The sequence below is a fragment of the Pleurodeles waltl genome, chromosome 6, assembly GCF_031143425.1.
Source record: "Pleurodeles waltl isolate 20211129_DDA chromosome 6, aPleWal1.hap1.20221129, whole genome shotgun sequence".
NCBI classification, from domain to species: Eukaryota; Metazoa; Chordata; class Amphibia; order Caudata; family Salamandridae; genus Pleurodeles; species Pleurodeles waltl.
The window spans coordinates 270,800,612-270,818,043 of NC_090445.1; the positions used below are offsets into that span (position 1 = coordinate 270,800,612).

Here is a 17,432-nt window from a genome sequence, read left to right on the forward strand (position 1 = left end):
ACAAATGAAGCGCACCACAAATTGAAAAATAATAAAGTAGTCTGTATGATTCAGTACAGGTGTGCGAAAAATTGCAACATTTTTTAATTGTGAAATTTAACCAAAATGAATAATTTAGTGAAATTATGCATTCATCGTGAAATGAGGTTTGTCTGGCTGTCGTGTAACTTTTATTTTAATGGACAGTGTATACAGTGTAAAATAGTCTCTCGAGATATCGTCAGGAGACTGTTTTGTACAGAAACTATCTCTCAGCAAGACATCTCCTATGTGAACTACTCTTTCCTTGTTATCTCGAAGCCAGATGTATGAGAAGTGCTCCCTAGGATAAAAAATAAACTCTGCGAAATGCACATAATGCAAAATATCCAAAAAAAATTAAGAATCTAATTTTGCATAACATGGCATTTCGGAGTACTACAAATGTTGGTATTGTAATTGCAATTTTAGACATGAATGTTGACTAAAAATACAATGATAGATTAAATATGTTATGGTTATGTAAACATATACCCCCAAAAGCCCAGAAACCCACTATTTATGGTATGCCTTGAACAAACCATACATCAAGCCCTTTGTCATGTTTGGCTTTTGGAAGATGTACTTCTTGCCAGTACCACCAGAAAATTGGGGTCCAGAGCAAGGCGTTTGGCTTAAATGATGCTGTGTCTTGTGTGTTGCACACTGTAAAACTTTTCAGGGTTTTCTCAAGTTTATGTTTACTGAAAGCTAACAACCTTTAACTTTATTTTTCCGTGACTTGTTCTAGGGATTTGGAGGTTGGCAATCGTGGCTCTCGTGGTTTGCCCACCCCAGCTGTGCATGACTGCTGCGTGATTGGGAATTAAATTAAAACCATGATTTTGTTCTGTTTTTTACTATCCTTTTCCATGCTCTTGATTCCTCCTTAGCCCTCCTCTAGGGTAGGGCTCCTCTCACATTGTATCTTCTTTGTCATGGAATTTTTATTGCACTAAATCCATGATTTTGACCACAGTCATCATCTTCAAAATGGCTGTAAAATGTTTTTTATCACCTCCATCAGACTGTCACTTATTGTATAAAATTCAAATGTGACTAACAGTGATAACGATGTCTAAAATGTTATGTTTAACTGGTGTTGGAAATGACCCTTTTTGCAGGGTCATCCCTAAACTTTTTGCTTCTTTTCTTCTATTTTTTCTAACCTTTTTTGAAGGCTTTAGGACTCTGGGCACTTTACCACTGCTAACCAGTGCTAAAGAGCATATGCTCTCTGTGTAAGTTGTATAGTTGATTGGTTTATCAATGATTGGCCTATTTGATTTACTAGTAAGTCCCTAGTAAAGTGCGGTAGAGGTGCCTAGGGTCTGGAAATCAAATGCTACTAGTGGGCCTGCAGCACTGGTTGTGCCACCCACATGAGTAGTCCTGTAAACATGTAACAGACCTGCTATTGCAGTGTCTGTGTGTTCAATCTTGCACTGCCAATTCGACTAGGCCAGTGTACCCACTTTCCAGGCCCAAACCTTCCCTTTTCATACATGCAAGGCACCCCTTTGTTAGGCCCTAGGTAGCCCCTTGGGCAGGGTGCAGTGTATGTTAAAGGTGGGACATGTACTGATGTGTGCTACATGGCCTAGCAGTGAAGTACTGCTAAATTCAGTTTTCACTGTTCCAAGGCCTATCTCTCTCATAGGTTAACATGGGGGCTACCTTTAAATAACTTTAAAGTGCAGATTCCATTTGAGAGCAGATAGAAATTGGAGTTTGGGATCTCTGAACTCACAATTTAAAAATACTTCTTTTAGTGAAGTTGGTTTTTGGGTTGTTAGTTTTCTTGCTTAAACCATTCTGCGACTCTGTCCGTTTGTGGATTGTCTCTCTGGGTCCGTTTGACAATTGATCTGTTTGTTAATCCCCTCTAGACAGTGACACAAAGGGAGCTGGGATGTAGCCTGCATATCCTGACGAGCCATCTATCTTAGAGTGGAGGGAGGACACCTGAATCGGCTGTGCCTGCCCTCTCACAATGCAGTCTCCAACCCCCTGTTGTGTGTCTGGGGCCTGACCTAGGCAAGGCAGGATCTTCTGAACAACAGAGACTTTCCTTTGAAGTATGCCTACTTTAAAAGCAGAAAGGGGTATAAGTATTGGACCCAATACTTTAGATTTCTTCAAGATTACTTCTGGAATCAAGAGGAACCTCTGCCAAGGAGAGAAGCTGGAGAGCTGGAGAAGGAGTACTGCCCCTTTGCCTGTGTCTGTGCTGTGCTGGGTTGGCCTGCAGTAGCTGCTTCTGCCTGAAAGAGAACAAAGACTGACTTTTGTGTGACTTCCCACTGGTGAAGACTCTTCAAGGGCTTGAACTAAGCTTGTGTCCTGTTGTTGAAGTCTCAGGGACATCAAAGACTTCTCTCTGCCAGCACCTGGATTCTCTGCTGAGACTCCTCCCTGCCAAGTGGTGTCCTAACCTGTCTCTGGGCCCTTGAAAGGTGAAGCTGGTGGAAAAGGACAGAAATCCATGAATGGACCGCCGTCCTGGGAAACTTTCGACACACCATCCGCAATGTGGCTGATAAATAAAGCGCTGCCAGCCTCATGGCTAAAATTGATGCTCCACCTGCATCTCGGCTGGGAGATTGATACATCGCAGCTGGAGAAACAACGTGCAACACCCGCTAGCGGTTGCTGATAACGACACAAGACCCGTGCAGCACAGTTTCCTGACACCGTGCGACCGGATTTTGAACGCACCATCGCTGGGCATGAAAAATCAAAGCCTGCCCGGACCTGAAGTCCCCATCTAGGAATCAACGCAGTGCTCTCTTGCAGGAGAGAAGAAACAACACACACCAACCTGACCGGAGAAGCAACAATGCACAGTCTCGCTTGCGATTGAGAAATCGATGCATTGCTGGCCTTTTTCTATGCACGCTCGCCTGTGTGGCTTTATTTTTTACGCTAACCAGGTACTTTATGTAACAACAGCATTCTCACTGTTTTCTAAGGATTAACACTTACTCTTTTTTAAATTCATATCTTCACTTGTGTATATTGGATTTTTGTCGTTTTGCTCTTAATTGATTTAGATAAATATTTCCTATTTTTCTAAACTAGTGTGGTGTACATTTTGTAGTGTTTCACTGTATTACTGTGTGTGTTGGAACAAATACCTTAACCCATTGCTTCTGAAGTTAAGCCTGCCTGCTCATGCCAAGCTACCAAGGAGTTGAGCGGGGGTTAATTAAGGGTGATTCTCTTTTACCCTGACCAAAGTGAGGGTCCTTGCTTGGACAGGGGGTAACCTGAACGCCAACCAAAGACCACATTTCTAACAACCTGTAATATGTATAAAAGTGTTAACCCTTTCATTTCTGCCTGGCACCTTTTTAAAAGCTAACCTCTCAAAAACTGCTAGATTATCTGTAAATCCTCACAGTTTTTGTTTGCCTACTACTTTGGTTCTCAAATATGGAAATGGCAACACTTTGGCACATGCTTAGTTTCATCATACAAATTTTCATGCAGAGCAACAAAAGTTACAAGATGAATTTCAAAAAGGTATTCCATTTTAGTTCCCATAGGAACTTTTGCTCAGTGCTACAGTAAAACCTCCAAATTGAATTATGCCAATTTTGATGTGAATGAAGAACTTTGTTCAGAGAGAACACTTTTCCTGGTTTGTTGCAATTCTGTAGAAATTAGAGTTACGAAACGGTGCCAGGTGGGCTTGAAAGAGTGAAGGCTTCTGTATATATTTTCAGTTAAACTCATACATGTTTTCAAATCCACATAATCTTTCAATCGCATGTGGATTCATTACCCAGTGATTGGATTATAAAGGGAATCAAAACAATGCCTACCTTAGGGGTGCTTCAAAGGTTTTCGGTAATTTTGGCATGCGAGTATTCTAAAAGTGGGGCATGCATCTCTAATGTCCGTGAATCCCCTTAAGTGTGTTTTCCATATAGATACTATGGGCTATATTATAACCATTTATAAAGCTTACTTTCAGATTGAGAGCTGCTAGAAAAGTGATGTAGGGTTCATTTTATTAGTTACTTAAAACTCAACTAAATGGTAATGGTGAGGTCAGAATTTATATTGCTATGTTAGAAATTGCACTTTTAGAAAGTTGCCATTTCTTTGCCTAAGTAAAAAGGGCCTTTCTGCCAGTGCCATGTGTCACCTCACTGTCCCATGGATTAAATCAGTGGTTCCCAACCTTTTGACTCCTGAGGACCCCCAATGAATCATTACTGGAAGCCTGGGACACCCAGCAATTCGTACGATTTAATTTTCAAACATTAAAACAGTAATTCGCATAAAATATAACAAGTACACGCCAAATACTCAAATTACTAAAGAAAAATTATTTTATATTGAAAAAATTTGCAAAAAACAAAGTATTTTATTGGAAAGGTTGGCGGTGCATTTCCGCAACTACCTTTTCAATGTTTGGTTTTATTTAGGAGAGGTGAATCCTCAGGTCGGATTCTACATTTCCGGAGCGATTTCTGTTTTTTATTTTTTAGGTATGCAAGATCTGAGAAAGCTTTTTCACATAAATAAGTGAAGGGGAAAGGGAGTAAACCATAAGGGCCTCTCATCTCTCCCTAGCCTCTCTGTCACATGTACTTGATTTGTTTTATAGAACCTCTCATACCACTGTAGGGTATCAGGGCACTTTACAGTGGACTACAAGGTGTAGGATTCACATGTCATCCACACGTTTAGGCATTTTCTAATAGTGCTTGGTCTGGAGAAGCACAAACTTAGGATTCAGAACACAGCACAGTGATTAGCGATGATGTTAGCAATAACAATGTATTTCTACACAAGCAAACCTTTTTTAGCAGCATAAGGAAAATGAAAGACTAGGGAAAAAACAACTTTCTAATTTGTGCCATTCGGTCTGCATGCAGCTCTTTAATGGCAATTCACAGCTCACTATGCTAGATTACGATTCTGAACTGCACAGTAACAAAATAATCTCTGTGACAAAAGCAGTGACCGACTGTGCCATGCACATAAAATACTGTTCTTTGCATGATTCATGTTCTTTGCAGCAGGCATATTAACCATCTGCGCTACCTTTGAGTCAAAACTGCCACTGCACAAAACTCCCATCTCTCTCCAGCAGATACATTAATCACTTGAGTTATCTTGACGCTTTTATTTTTGCAGTACAAGGAGCTTTGCAGTGCATTTAAAACTGCTCAACAAAGGAAGTAATAAGCATGAAAACACGCACGCACGTGTTTGTCAGAGGCCTCAGCTAGAGAAGTGCCTTCCTCCCAGCCCAGGCCTGCAGATCCCCTGGGAATGTGTCACGAACCCCTGGGGGTCTGCGGACCACAGTTTGGGAACCACTGGCTTAAATGCATTGAGATGTGGACTGTTCCCAAAGAGTAGGAAAAAGGCTTGGGGGTTGAGAAGTGTTTTACTTCTATAGTAGGATGGCCCAGGGAGCTGTGCTCAGCCTCTTCTTGAGCTTCAAAAGGGGCCTACGATGCCACTGGTAGATTTAGCTCACACCTAGGCATGTCTCTCTTTGAGTTCCAAGTCAGCGTGTCTCAAAACTCATTGAGAGCAGCAGCTACCCCAGAAATGGTTTGGAATGACCACATCCAGGGTTCACCAATCACCATAGCCAAACATCTGGCTGGACACATGAGCTCTGAAAAGTGAAAAAAGGGTTCTGCAATGTTGGATATAGGAGACAGGGCCACTATTGGATAGTTTACAGTCAAACACATAGGAGGTGCTGCATAACTGACTGGAGTCATTCCTGGGAACTTTTACCCTATTGGTTAAGGAGTAGCCAGGAGTCTCCTCCACCCAAAGGCTCCCATAAATGTGCCACCCCAGGACCTTTCATAGATCACTTTATGGACCTATCGAAGAACAGAAGGTTAATGGAACTGCTGTCTGTGACCTGAAAGGAACTTTGAAAACTGTACCTAGAGCACAATATGGACTCCAGGAGTCATAAGGCTGACATCCTGCTTGGGCTACGGGGACACAATAAGCTGCAAGAGACTTTTTCCCCACTTTTCCTCCTGAACTGATCTAAGTGGGCCTATTACCCTGCTGCTGACCTCTGCTGGAGTGATTCTTGATGCTCACATGTTGTCCTCAAGTTCCTTGTCCCTTAACTGGTGTCAATGTGTACTCCTCCTGAAATGTCCTGAAACCTGGCACTTAGACTTCTTTTGCCAACTTTTTGCTCTGATATCCAATGGAGGACCGGGACCTCCCTGCCACCCAATCCAATGAAGGTGCACCATCGCTGGGCCAAAGATTTAGACTGTCTCTGCTACTTTCTACTCCACAACAGCAACTCCAGTCCAGTGTTACTTCATGTGTGGTTCTAAAAATTCTGGACCCATGTAATTTACTTTGCCACAGCAGTACGATTTTAGTATCAAAAGACCGATAATGACTAGTACACTAAGCATGAGCATTTTCGCTCAATTCCAGCAGCGTTTTCACCTCGAAATCGCCATTTTCGTCCTGCACTCGTGGCTCCCATTTTATACACGGCAGCCATTTTTAAAAGTTGCCCTCACATAGGCTTATAATACAGTCAGATTTGATTCCAAGGACACGTACACCTTGATTGACTTTTCTCTGACCTGGGCAAGCTGGAACCATTGCGTCAGGCCAAACCTGTTTGGTCAGTCCCTCTCCCAGTGGCCGAATCAGATAGCATCAAGGCACACCATGCCATAAAACCCTTATTATCGCTCACACACCCTGCCTAATCTTGCTCACACCTGCACCTGCTCTTTTCTTCTTCTTACTTTACGAGGGGGAGGTGCCCGTTTTTATTGGGGTCCACACTTATCTGATGTAAAATACTAGGCCTTGCCGGGTAATTTATTATGGGTTGGATGACATGAAATATGAGGTTTCATCATGACACTGTTTTTTCCTTTGTAGTGAAAACATGTGAATGACCAACCAAAATGTCAAGAATGTTTGCCTGAAGCTTAAAAAACTGTATATAAGGAAACCTGACTTTGCATTGAAACACAGTCTCCTGAGAACATACAAACCGTGCTGTTGTACTTCTAGGACGCTTGTCACTTGGTTGCAGCCAATAAATTCGATCTTTGACTTCACCTAGAAGACTCTGAGTTTCTGTGGTCTGAATCAGGAAAGTACCCGAGGTCTTTGGGTGTACCCTGGCACCGCTGGGTTACCGGATCAGTACCGGTTCTGAAAAACCCAGTACCTCACATGGAGAAGGTGTACAGACTCCAGGAGTCCCCTTTGTTCACAGCCTGCTGCCCTACACCCCCTGAGGATTTTTACTTTCATTGCAGGCTTTTCACAGGAAGGAACCTAGCCTTTCTATCCAACCCACCCACCATCGCAGTCATCATTGCAGTCACCCTCAACCTAACCTTGTCCTGGTTTAGAGCAACCAGATGACCATGGTAGGTGCTTAATGCTTCTTGGTGCTGTTTTGAAACTTAAAATTTAAAAATTCACAACTCCGGTTCGACTTATTGGATTGTTGTTGTTTTGTTTTGATCTTATCTGTTAACCTTCACTCAGTTTTTCAAAATTGGATTGGGATTTTTCTTGTGTTGTGTTTTCACTTAATTACTATTTGAGTACTGCATAAGTAGTTTACACATTGCCTCTAAGTTAAGCTTGACTGCTTTGTACCAAGCTACCGGATGGTTAAGCACACATTTATTTAATGGCTTTTGTAGTTCCCTCTGACAAATATTGTGGTTATCTTTAGGAGTGGGTTTTCATTCCCCTCAACTAGTACCCCTTACAGAGACAGAAACAAAATTGTGATTTTTAGCACTGTGGAAAAAAAGAAATCTCAGCGAAGATTGTTGTGAGAGGTGCTGACATTACAAAATTGAAATGGAGTGCTAAGATGCATGAAAAAAGTGAGTAAAAAATGAATTAAAAAACAAATTTGGCAAAGTAGAATTGTGAATTTGATGGAAATCTTGGTCAACTCTGTGGTTATTTTCTAATCGAAACAGGCATTATTGTCCCAAATCATGATTCAACAATTCACAATTTTCATGAAATTTGCTAATTTGATTTAAAAGAAAAGGTAAAACTGCCTACAATTAGTTGAAGATTCTTACCTTCTTAATTATTTTATCATGTATTAGAATGTGTGTGTTAATTATACAAAACAAACACTTCAACCCACAATTAACACAAGAACAATAAAGAAATATGGAAATAAGCAACGTGTGGCAAATGCAATTTGCTCTTTAAATTTAAATCCTCATCTTAATGGACTTTTGAGAAATATGTTATTTTGAATTAAGCAGGAAAGCAATACAGATTATCATATTTGTTAGAATTTTAGATTGGTAATGTCTCCCCCATTAGGATATTTAGTCAGTGTTTGCATTGCAGTACATATAAGGAGTTATAGGTGGCCAGCTCTAGGGAATTAGAACCCCTGTTTGTATAATGTTTATGGTACCATGACAACATAATCTGTGCAGCATTTGATGACCACTTACCTATCCACAGCACTTCATCAACACTCAGATACCAAAAGTAGAATATTGCACAAGGTCAGAAAATACAGGGTGCTCTGTTAATGGACACATTTCTTCTGCCCCAATTTAGCCAAGGCCATGAGCAAAGAAAGCTTTATATCAATAGTGCCCTCTTCATACACGCTAGCTCTAGTGAACAACTTCATTTATCCTATTCTTTTTGTACAGGGTGTCAAATTGTCTTTTTACTATTTGTGGTAAATATATTATTGTCTATGAAAAACAAATTTTCTTCATGATTTTTAAATTTCAGGGCATCCATATTTTTTATACTATGTGAAAAGATTATTTTGAAGACTGTAAGGCTGTTAGTCACCAATACATGAATTCCATTGGTAACATTGAATCTTTCTTGTGTTCTTATTTTTCAGCTATCTTACCTGCCCCCTCCATGGGGTGAATGCCGCCCTTCAGAGACAGGGTCTGATTTCTTCCCAGTTTACAGTCTAACCGCCTGCAGGATTGATTGTGAAACCAGATACATTGTAGAGAACTGTAACTGCAGAATGGTCCATATGCCAGGTTAGTACACACTGTTGTGTAGATTGCCCTGATTAATATTGCAGATGCATTATGTTACATTTGCTTCTGTAGACTATACTGCATAGCTCAATTACTTCTGGGTGTTTTGTTCCACAAGTAAGGCTAGTGAGAAAGCTCAAAGTTTAAAGTTACATTGATTCTCTCTCTGTGTGTAATGAGATTTAATCATTGAGGATACAGATAGTGTTCATTCATGGATGGGGAGAATAAGCACCCCACTCTCACGCTTACTCAGTCATGGAGAATTTGAATCTCTTGAGGTCTTCATCTAATTTGCTGCCCCTGGATTCTAGGCAGTGTAAGAGGATTATGAGCATCACTATATTGATCGGGGTTCTGAGGTCTAGATGATGCACCTGCCTAGAGAACCCTCGACTCTAGTACATCTTCTGAGATAATATCTAGATCCATATCTGTTCTCTGTCATGGTGGGAATCTGGATGGCTACGATTTCATGGACTTCTATGTGGCACTCGAATTAATTAATAACAACCTTTCTTTTTAAGATGCTTAAGATGCATTGGAGCCCATTAGTGGGCTATAATGGTTGGAGTATCTGGGTTTAGAGTCCCTCGTTGAGAAGGTATGTGAGTAATTGCAGGCAGCAGGAACTTTCTCAGCTTTGAAGGAGCTTTTTATGAAGGTTGTTGTAGGGTTACATAGTATGTTTACAAAAGGAGCTGCTAATGGGCCTAGACTTTTTTCACCTAATTTTTTGCTGGGTCTGAGACTCTTTCAATAAACAGAAGGTTTTACCATAGGTTTTGTTGCTGTCAAGGTGAAACTTTAAGCAGAGGGCTTCAGATGAGTTCCTACTGGGATATGTTGGTCCCTCAAGACTGAGGGACTCTTTACGTGTCTGGTGATGATGGTCGAACCACCAGGGGACCGTCGTCTCTGCCGGGAACAAGGTTCCCGACAGGCTGATGGCAGTCATACTCGTGGTCAGCCGTGATCATGACTCCTGTTTCCACCAGCCTTTCCAAAGGCTGGGGTAAACAGTGCTGGGGGCCACAGGGAGGCCCATGCACTGCACATGGCATGGGCAATGCAGGTCCCCCCACCCAGCACTACAGCAGACAGTGTGTATTCCAAGGACCTCTGTATATAAGGGCATTGGCTCCTTGACTTTCCAATGGGCTGACTGGCAGAAGCCCCAGTTTTCTTCCAGTGGAAACTTCATAATGGTCCTGGGGTGGAGATCACCAGCTCCACTGTTGCTTCTTGTCATCCCGCAGGCTGGAAGTGATTCTCTGGATTTGAGCACTCACCTGTGAGTGACTGGCTAGCGACCTGGTGCAATAAACTGGCAGCTCTCAGTTGTTCCTGATCATTAGACTCCTTGTGAACTGGCCTTAGGTTAGGGACAGAGTTCTGAAAAGCATTTCTTTTTGTTTACCTAATCTCTTTGGCACTGGATCTTCATGCAATCTTCCACGCAGAAGTCTCATTCACATCAGCTTCTTCCTGAAAAGTTTCAGGGTGATCCATTGACTGGGGGCCGAGAGAAAGGAGGGTCCCAAAATTTTCTCCATTCATTTTTCATAGGTAATTTGAATAGTGATACCCACAAACTGCTCAATGGAAGTACACCGAATTTGGCAGAAAGCTAAATCTTGGTCCCAAAAATTTTATTTTTGGAATTAATCCATCCAGTTCTTTTTGAGATATTAAGGCTCAAGAACGTTGTACATATTCTGCCGTGCAGGATCCAAAGACCTAATAGATCTAAAACTGAGATCTGATTGGCTTCCACCACATCAACAATGATGTTGCAGGAGCCATCTTAGGACATGGTACTCAGTCCTGGAGAGAAAATTAAAAAATTGACATAACGGGGCAGGGTTAGCATATCCTGCACCCCTAGGACTTGTGCCCCCTGGGGTCAAAAATGTTTCTTTTTTAAATTTTACTGTGAATTCACTGTGCATCCTCGAATCTGCCGTTATTTTTTTGTTTTTTTTTAAGTGCAGGCTTCCCTGCCTCTCTGAGCCAACAAAGCTCTCAAGGACCCCGTCTTGCAAGGCCTGCTTCACAATAGTGTCTCGGGAGCCCACACTGAGGACACTGTTTCCCTGTCTGCAAGAGAACAAGGAGGGAAACTTATCTGCTCCTGCCTAGTGGGAGCTTTAAAAATGCTCCTACCGGGTGGCAGTTGATGTTTGTTTAATTGCCCGCACTCTTGTGGGCAGGGAAATTCAGATAGCTCTCACCCATTGGGAACAGTGAAAAATATTGCTCCCACCTGGCGGGAGCAAACAGGGTTGCCAGTGCACCCAGGATGGGTGTATGCAGAGAGTGGGCAGGAACGCAGGGGCCCAGGGGATCCCTCCACAGCCTCTCACTGTGTTTGCTGCAGGTCCTCTGGGTGGGCAAGAGGGACTCCTACCTAGCGTCCCAGGGGATTTAGTCCGTGGGGCCGTACAAGCTCAGAGGCGGGCTTGCGCACTTTGCTCTCTTTAAATTAAAAAAAGATCCTGGGGATGGTGTCCCTGGGGTTATAAATACTCAGGGGGTTCCAGATGCCCCCCTTAAATTAGAAAAAGACCCTACGGGATGGGGTCCCTGAGGGCCTAAAGCCTTGGGGTTGGGGTCCACGTGCCCACCTCCCCTTATTATGTGAGTAGGGCCCAAGGGAAAAGGGTCCTCAGTGCATGTAAAGCCTTGGGGAGGGGGTCACAGGCCCTCTTCCCTAATAATTATGAAAAGGGGAATCTGTGGTGGGTCCTGGGGCACTAAAATGAATAACAAATTAGGGCAGGAGACATTCATCTATTATTCACTGCTTCTTTGAATGAATGCCCCATAATGTATTGTGAGGGTGTTTTGATTTATATTTTTTTAACTTTGTGGTGCCTCTTAGCCTTTTTTAAATGTTGTTGGGGACTGCTGGGAGTCCGGCGCCCCCCTCTCCAGAAACATTAATTGAAAAAAAAATAATAATAATTGCAAGTCTCCTGGTTTATTAAATCCTTGGCCCCTAGGGCAACTTACCATTTTTAAAACATTCCTAGCTGGAGCTCTATGCTCTTCAGCTGAAGTGCAAGGCCCTCTTGTGGTTGTTTTGTGGTTTAATTTTTAGGCTGAAGAGATACTCAGAAACATGCCAGTTTAATGTATTTATTTATTAAAAACAATATGTATATGGCTATTTATTGTAACGTTTTAACCTACAAAATGTACTAAGAAAAATTTTATTAAAAGAAAGACTTACAGTCTTTTTTATTAAAACTTTATTAAACATTTTTATAAAAATCACTAACATTAAAGATTATGGCCCTCATTCTGACCTTGGCGGTCGGCGGAGAGGCGGCGGTCGGACCGCGAACAGACCGGCGGTATTAAAAATGGCATTCTGACCCTGGCGGGAACCGCCAACACAGCCCGCCAACTTAACACTCCGACCGCCACAGCGGTACAAACAAACAGCGCGGCGGTTCCCGCCAACAGCCCGGCGGCAGACAAAGTACCGCCCACCCTATTACGACCCACCAATCTGCCACCTTTTCCGGGGCGGGAGCACCGCCGATAAGAACACGGCGGAAACAGACTACGAACGGGAAAACGCTCACCTCTACGCACTCCACGCGAGATTCCGGCAGTATGGAGCCAGAGTTACAGGTCATCCCCGCACTCCTATTCCTCCTCATATACCAGGAGCACGCCCGGCGGCGCGGAAGACATCGGTGAGTACTGCACCTACGACACAGGGGAGGGAAAAGATTACCGGCACACACCCACCCACCCACACCCACTACAACACACACATCAATGCATTCCCACAGATCACTGTCACAACCCACAAACCACCCCCCTCCGAAATAATGCAAAGACCAAAAGAAGAGATCATAAACGGGCAGATATATTGAAATATGTACGCCATTAATCCCAAAAAATAAATAAACTATGTAAAAAATATATACAGCTACTAAATGTAGTCCAACCACTGTCCGTGGATCACAGGGGTCCTGTGCAAAGGGGCAAGGCCCAGTCCCACGACAAGAACTCCACGGAGAGAACACTGCAGGGGCATCAGAAAGAAAATAGGACAGGCACCTCAGGGGGAAGGGAAGGGGGGGCACCTCAGCCACTTGAGTACACGACGCCAGATCCACGAGGGGACTCCATGACCACTGGGCCATCCTGGGGAGAGCAAAGCCACAGTCCATACAGTCCATACAGTGGGTGGCCTGCCCACTGGGCCATCCTGGGGAGAGCAAAGCCACAGTCCATACAGTCCATACAGTGGGTGGCCTGCCCACTGGGCCATCCTGGGGAGAGCAAAGCCACAGTCCAAACAGTCCATACAGTGGGTGGCCTGCCCACTGGGCCATCCTGGGGAGAGCAAAGCCACAGTCCATACAGTCCATACAGTGGGTGGCCTGCCCACTGGGCCATCCTTGGGAGAGCAAAGCCACAGTCCATACAGTGGGTGGCCTGCCCACTGGGCCATCCTGGGGAGAGCAAAGCCACAGTCCATACAGTCCATACAGTGGGTGGCCTGCCCACTGGGCCATCCTGGGGAGAGCAAAGCCACAGTCCATACAGTCCATACAGTGGGTGGCCTGCCCACTGGGCCATCCTGGGGAGAGCAAAGCCACAGTCCATACAGTGGGTGGCCTGCCCACTGGGCCATCCTGGGGAGAGCAAAGCCACAGTCCATACAGTGGGTGGCCTGCCCACTGGGCCATCCTGGGGAGAGCAAAGCCACAGTCCATACAGTCCATACAGTGGGTGGCCTGCCCACTGGGCCATCCTGGGGAGAGCAAAGCCACAGTCCAAACAGTCCATACAGTGGGTGGCCTGCCCACTGGGCCATCCTGGGGAGAGCAAAGCCACAGTCCATACAGTCCATACAGTGGGTGGCCTGCCCACTGGGCCATCCTGGGGAGAGCAAAGCCACAGTCCATACAGTGGGTGGCCTGCCCACTGGGCCATCCTGGGGAGAGCAAAGCCACAGTCCATACAGTCCATACAGTGGGTGGCCTGCCCACTGGGCCATCCTGGGGAGAGCAAAGCCACAGTCCATACAGTCCATACAGTGGGTGGCCTGCCCACTGGGCCATCCTGGGGAGAGCAAAGCCACAGTCCATACAGTGGGTGGCCTGCCCACTGGGCCATCCTGGGGAGAGCAAAGCCACAGTCCATACAGTCCATAACAGACCCCACTGCCACTGGAGGAGGCAAGTTGGCCAGAGGACATCCTGCAGCCCTGCCCGAGATAGATCCTGCCCTGGCACGTCTGCCAAAGGGCCAGCGGTTCTTGCCCTGAAGGGCCCAGTTCTGCGGTTCTTGAGACGGCGGGGCCCAGTTCAGCGGTTCTTGAGACGGCGGGGCCCAGTTCAGCGGTTCTTGCCTTGAAGGGCCCAGTTCAGCGGTTCTTGCCTTGAAGGGCCCAGTTCAGCGGTTCTTGAGACGGCGGGGCCCAGTTCAGCGGTTCTTGCCTTGAAGGGCCCAGTTCAGCGGTTCTTGAGACGGCGGGGCCCAGTTCAGCGGTTCTTGCCTTGAAGGGCCCAGTTCAGCGGTTCTTGCCTTGAAGGGCCCAGTTCAGCGGTTCTTGAGACGGCGGGGCCCAGTTCAGCGGTTCTTGCCTTGAAGGGCCCAGTTCAGCGGTTCTTGCCTTGAAGGGCCCAGTTCAGCGGTTCTTGAGACGGCGGGGCCCAGTTCAGCGGTTCTTGCCTTGAAGGGCCCAGTTCAGCGGTTCTTGCCTTGAAGGGCCCAGTTCAGCGGTTCTTGCCTTGAAGGGCCCAGTTCAGCGGTTCTTGAGACGGCGGACGGTCTATGGGCAACTGCTAAATGCCTGGTGGTGCCCTCCTGGGCAGCGGGGATGGTGCTCCTTCACTGCCCACCTGGGCTGTGGGTGGTGGGGCCCTCCTGGCCAGCTGGGCTGGGTCCTCCCTGGGCAGCGGCTATGGGGCTGGTGGGCTCTCCCGGGGCAGCTGTGCCGGTTCCTCCCGGGGCAGCGGCTATGGGGGTTGTGGGCTCCTCCTGGGCAGCAGGCCTGCTGCCTGACCTCTCCAACTTGCTGCCCTTGCCCTCCTTAGTCGTCGGCCTGTGGCCCTTTCCTCCCTTTGGAGCTGTGGCTGGTGACTGTCTCTGGGTGGTGTCCGGGGGGGATGTAGAAGGCGGGAGCCTGCGGCGCCCCTTCCGCCTTCTGCTCCTCTTCCCAGGGGGTGGGCTGGCTGTCCCCTTGCTGCTGGGCGAAGATCCAGACATGCGGGCTGGCGGGCTCCAATACCCCTGCACCCTTGTCAAGGGGGCTGCAGGGCTGGTGGTGGCTGAGGTGCTCTTCTTACCCCGACGAGAAGGAGGGGGGGGCTCAGGGTCAGGAAAGAAGTTAGTAGTGGCGAGGAAGAGCTTCTTGGGACAATGGAGAGTGGTAGGTACAGTGGGAATGGGAGTGGAGGGAGAGGATGTGGTTGTAGGTGAGTCACGTTTGCTGTCTTTGGGTGCAGGTGCAGGAGGGATAGGCTGTCGTGAGGTGGATGGCTGTTGGGTGGGTGGGTGGCTGCGTTTGTGTGGTGTGGAAGAGGGGGTGACAGACACAGTGGGAGAGGACACAGGGGACGTGTAAATGGCAGTGGGGGTGGTGACTGCACGTGTGCGGACTGGAGTGGAGGGTGTGCTGGTGATGGAAACACTGGCTGATGGTGAGGTGAATGGAGGTGTGAGTGTAGACGTCACAGGGAGGGAGGAGGGAGACGAGGAGGTGGGGGTCACAGAGGTGGTAGTGACTGTTGGCATGTCTGCATCGGAATGTTGCGTGTGTGAATGTCTGCGTGATCTGTGGTGCTTATGTTTGGATGAGCTTCTCTTGGGTGTTGAGGTGTGTGCAGGCTGGTCTGATGGTGTGGGTGGGACAGGCAGAGGAACAGGAGACTGGGAGGAGGGAGTTAGTAGAGGCAGGCAGGAGACAGGGACAATGGCTGCCGTCAGTGCTGAGGCCAGAGCCTGGAACGATCGCTGATGGGCAGCCTGACCCGAATGAATGCCCTCCAGGTACGCATTGCTGCGATGAACCTCCCTCTCCACCCCCTGGATGGCATTCAAAAGGGTAGTCTGCCCAACAATGAGCGTTCGGAGGAGGTCAATGACCTCCTCACTGAGGGCAGCGGGGGTAACAGGGGCAGGGCCTGAGGTGCCTGGGGCGAAGGAGATGCCCGGCTTCCTGGCAGAGCGGGCACGGGGCGAACGCTGAGGGGCTGCTGGGAGGGCGGAGATGGTGCGCTGGGTGGCGGCTGTACCTGTAATGGCGGGGGGCACGGATGGTGCCACCCCCGCAAGGGAGCCCCCTTCCGAGGACGTGTCCGTGTCGCTGCAGGCTCCAGTCGTCCCTGTCGTGGAGCTCCCCTCGCCCTCCGTCTCACTGGTCCAGTCTGACTCTGTGGCATGGCCCTCCTGGGCCATGTGAGATGCAGCTCCCTCCTGCCCCGATGCCACTTCTCCTCCGCCTGATGATGCTGATGCACACAAGCACAGAAAGACAAACAAAAAGGGGGGGGGAGAGAGAAATAAAGGGATATTGATTACATGGATCTCCGGTACAGTTAGCGGACATGACAGACACAGATGCCCCCTGCACTAAGTTGCGCACTTGGGGTCCGCTACGCATTCCGTGGAACATGCCCTACACGCCTAGAGTTGACAACTGCACCCATGGATGACACGGCCCAGGGATGGCTGTACTGACACACTACTGAGGGTGGTGGCTGGGGACACAGGGGCTTACGGGGGTGCCCAGCCTACAGATATCGCCCTGGCCTAGGGGGACCCACAGCCCTCCTCCCCCACCCAGACACCTCCACTGCGCAACAACAGAGTAGATAATGCTTGGACTCACCCCCTTGTGTCTGCTGTGCTGCCCTCACGCGCCCATCCAAATCAGGGTAGGCCACCGCCAGGATCCGGAACATCAGGGGGCTCAGTTGACGGCAGGCACCCCGCCTACGTTGGGAGGCCATCCCCAGCAGAGACTCGGCGGTCTTCTTGGTCCCGCGGCGGATGTCCTCCCACCTCTTGCGGCAGTGGGTGCCCCGTCGATGGTGGACCCCCAGGGCCCGGACTTCCTTGGCGATGGCACGCCAAATCCCGATCTTCTCATGGGCGCGGACCTATGTGACACGTACAGGGAGGGAGAAATACCACGTTCAAGTTACTCAGCATTTTCCTTTCCAGTGGCCCAACGCCCCCCATCCCCGCCAGGCCCCCCGCCAGGCCCAACATGCCCCCCATCCCCGCCAGGCCCCCCGCCAGGCCCCCCGCCATGCCCAACATGCCCCCCATCCCCGCCAGGCCCCCCGCCAGGCCCCCCGCCATGCCCAACATGCCCCCCATCCCCGCCAGGCCCCCCGCCAT

The 17,432-nt window shown here is 47.6% G+C and overlaps 1 protein-coding gene across 2 annotated transcripts in view; it reads left to right on the forward strand.

Annotated features, from left to right (window-relative positions):
• ASIC2 (acid sensing ion channel subunit 2) overlaps nt 1-17,432 on the forward strand; it is a 1,882,574-nt gene that overhangs the window by 1,447,096 nt on the left and 418,046 nt on the right. For both annotated transcript variants that reach the window (XM_069238055.1, XM_069238056.1), the window contains exon 4: nt 8,906-9,056. In XM_069238055.1, the coding sequence (XP_069094156.1) occupies nt 8,906-9,056 (151 nt within the window). The remainder of the gene's footprint in view (nt 1-8,905; nt 9,057-17,432) is intronic.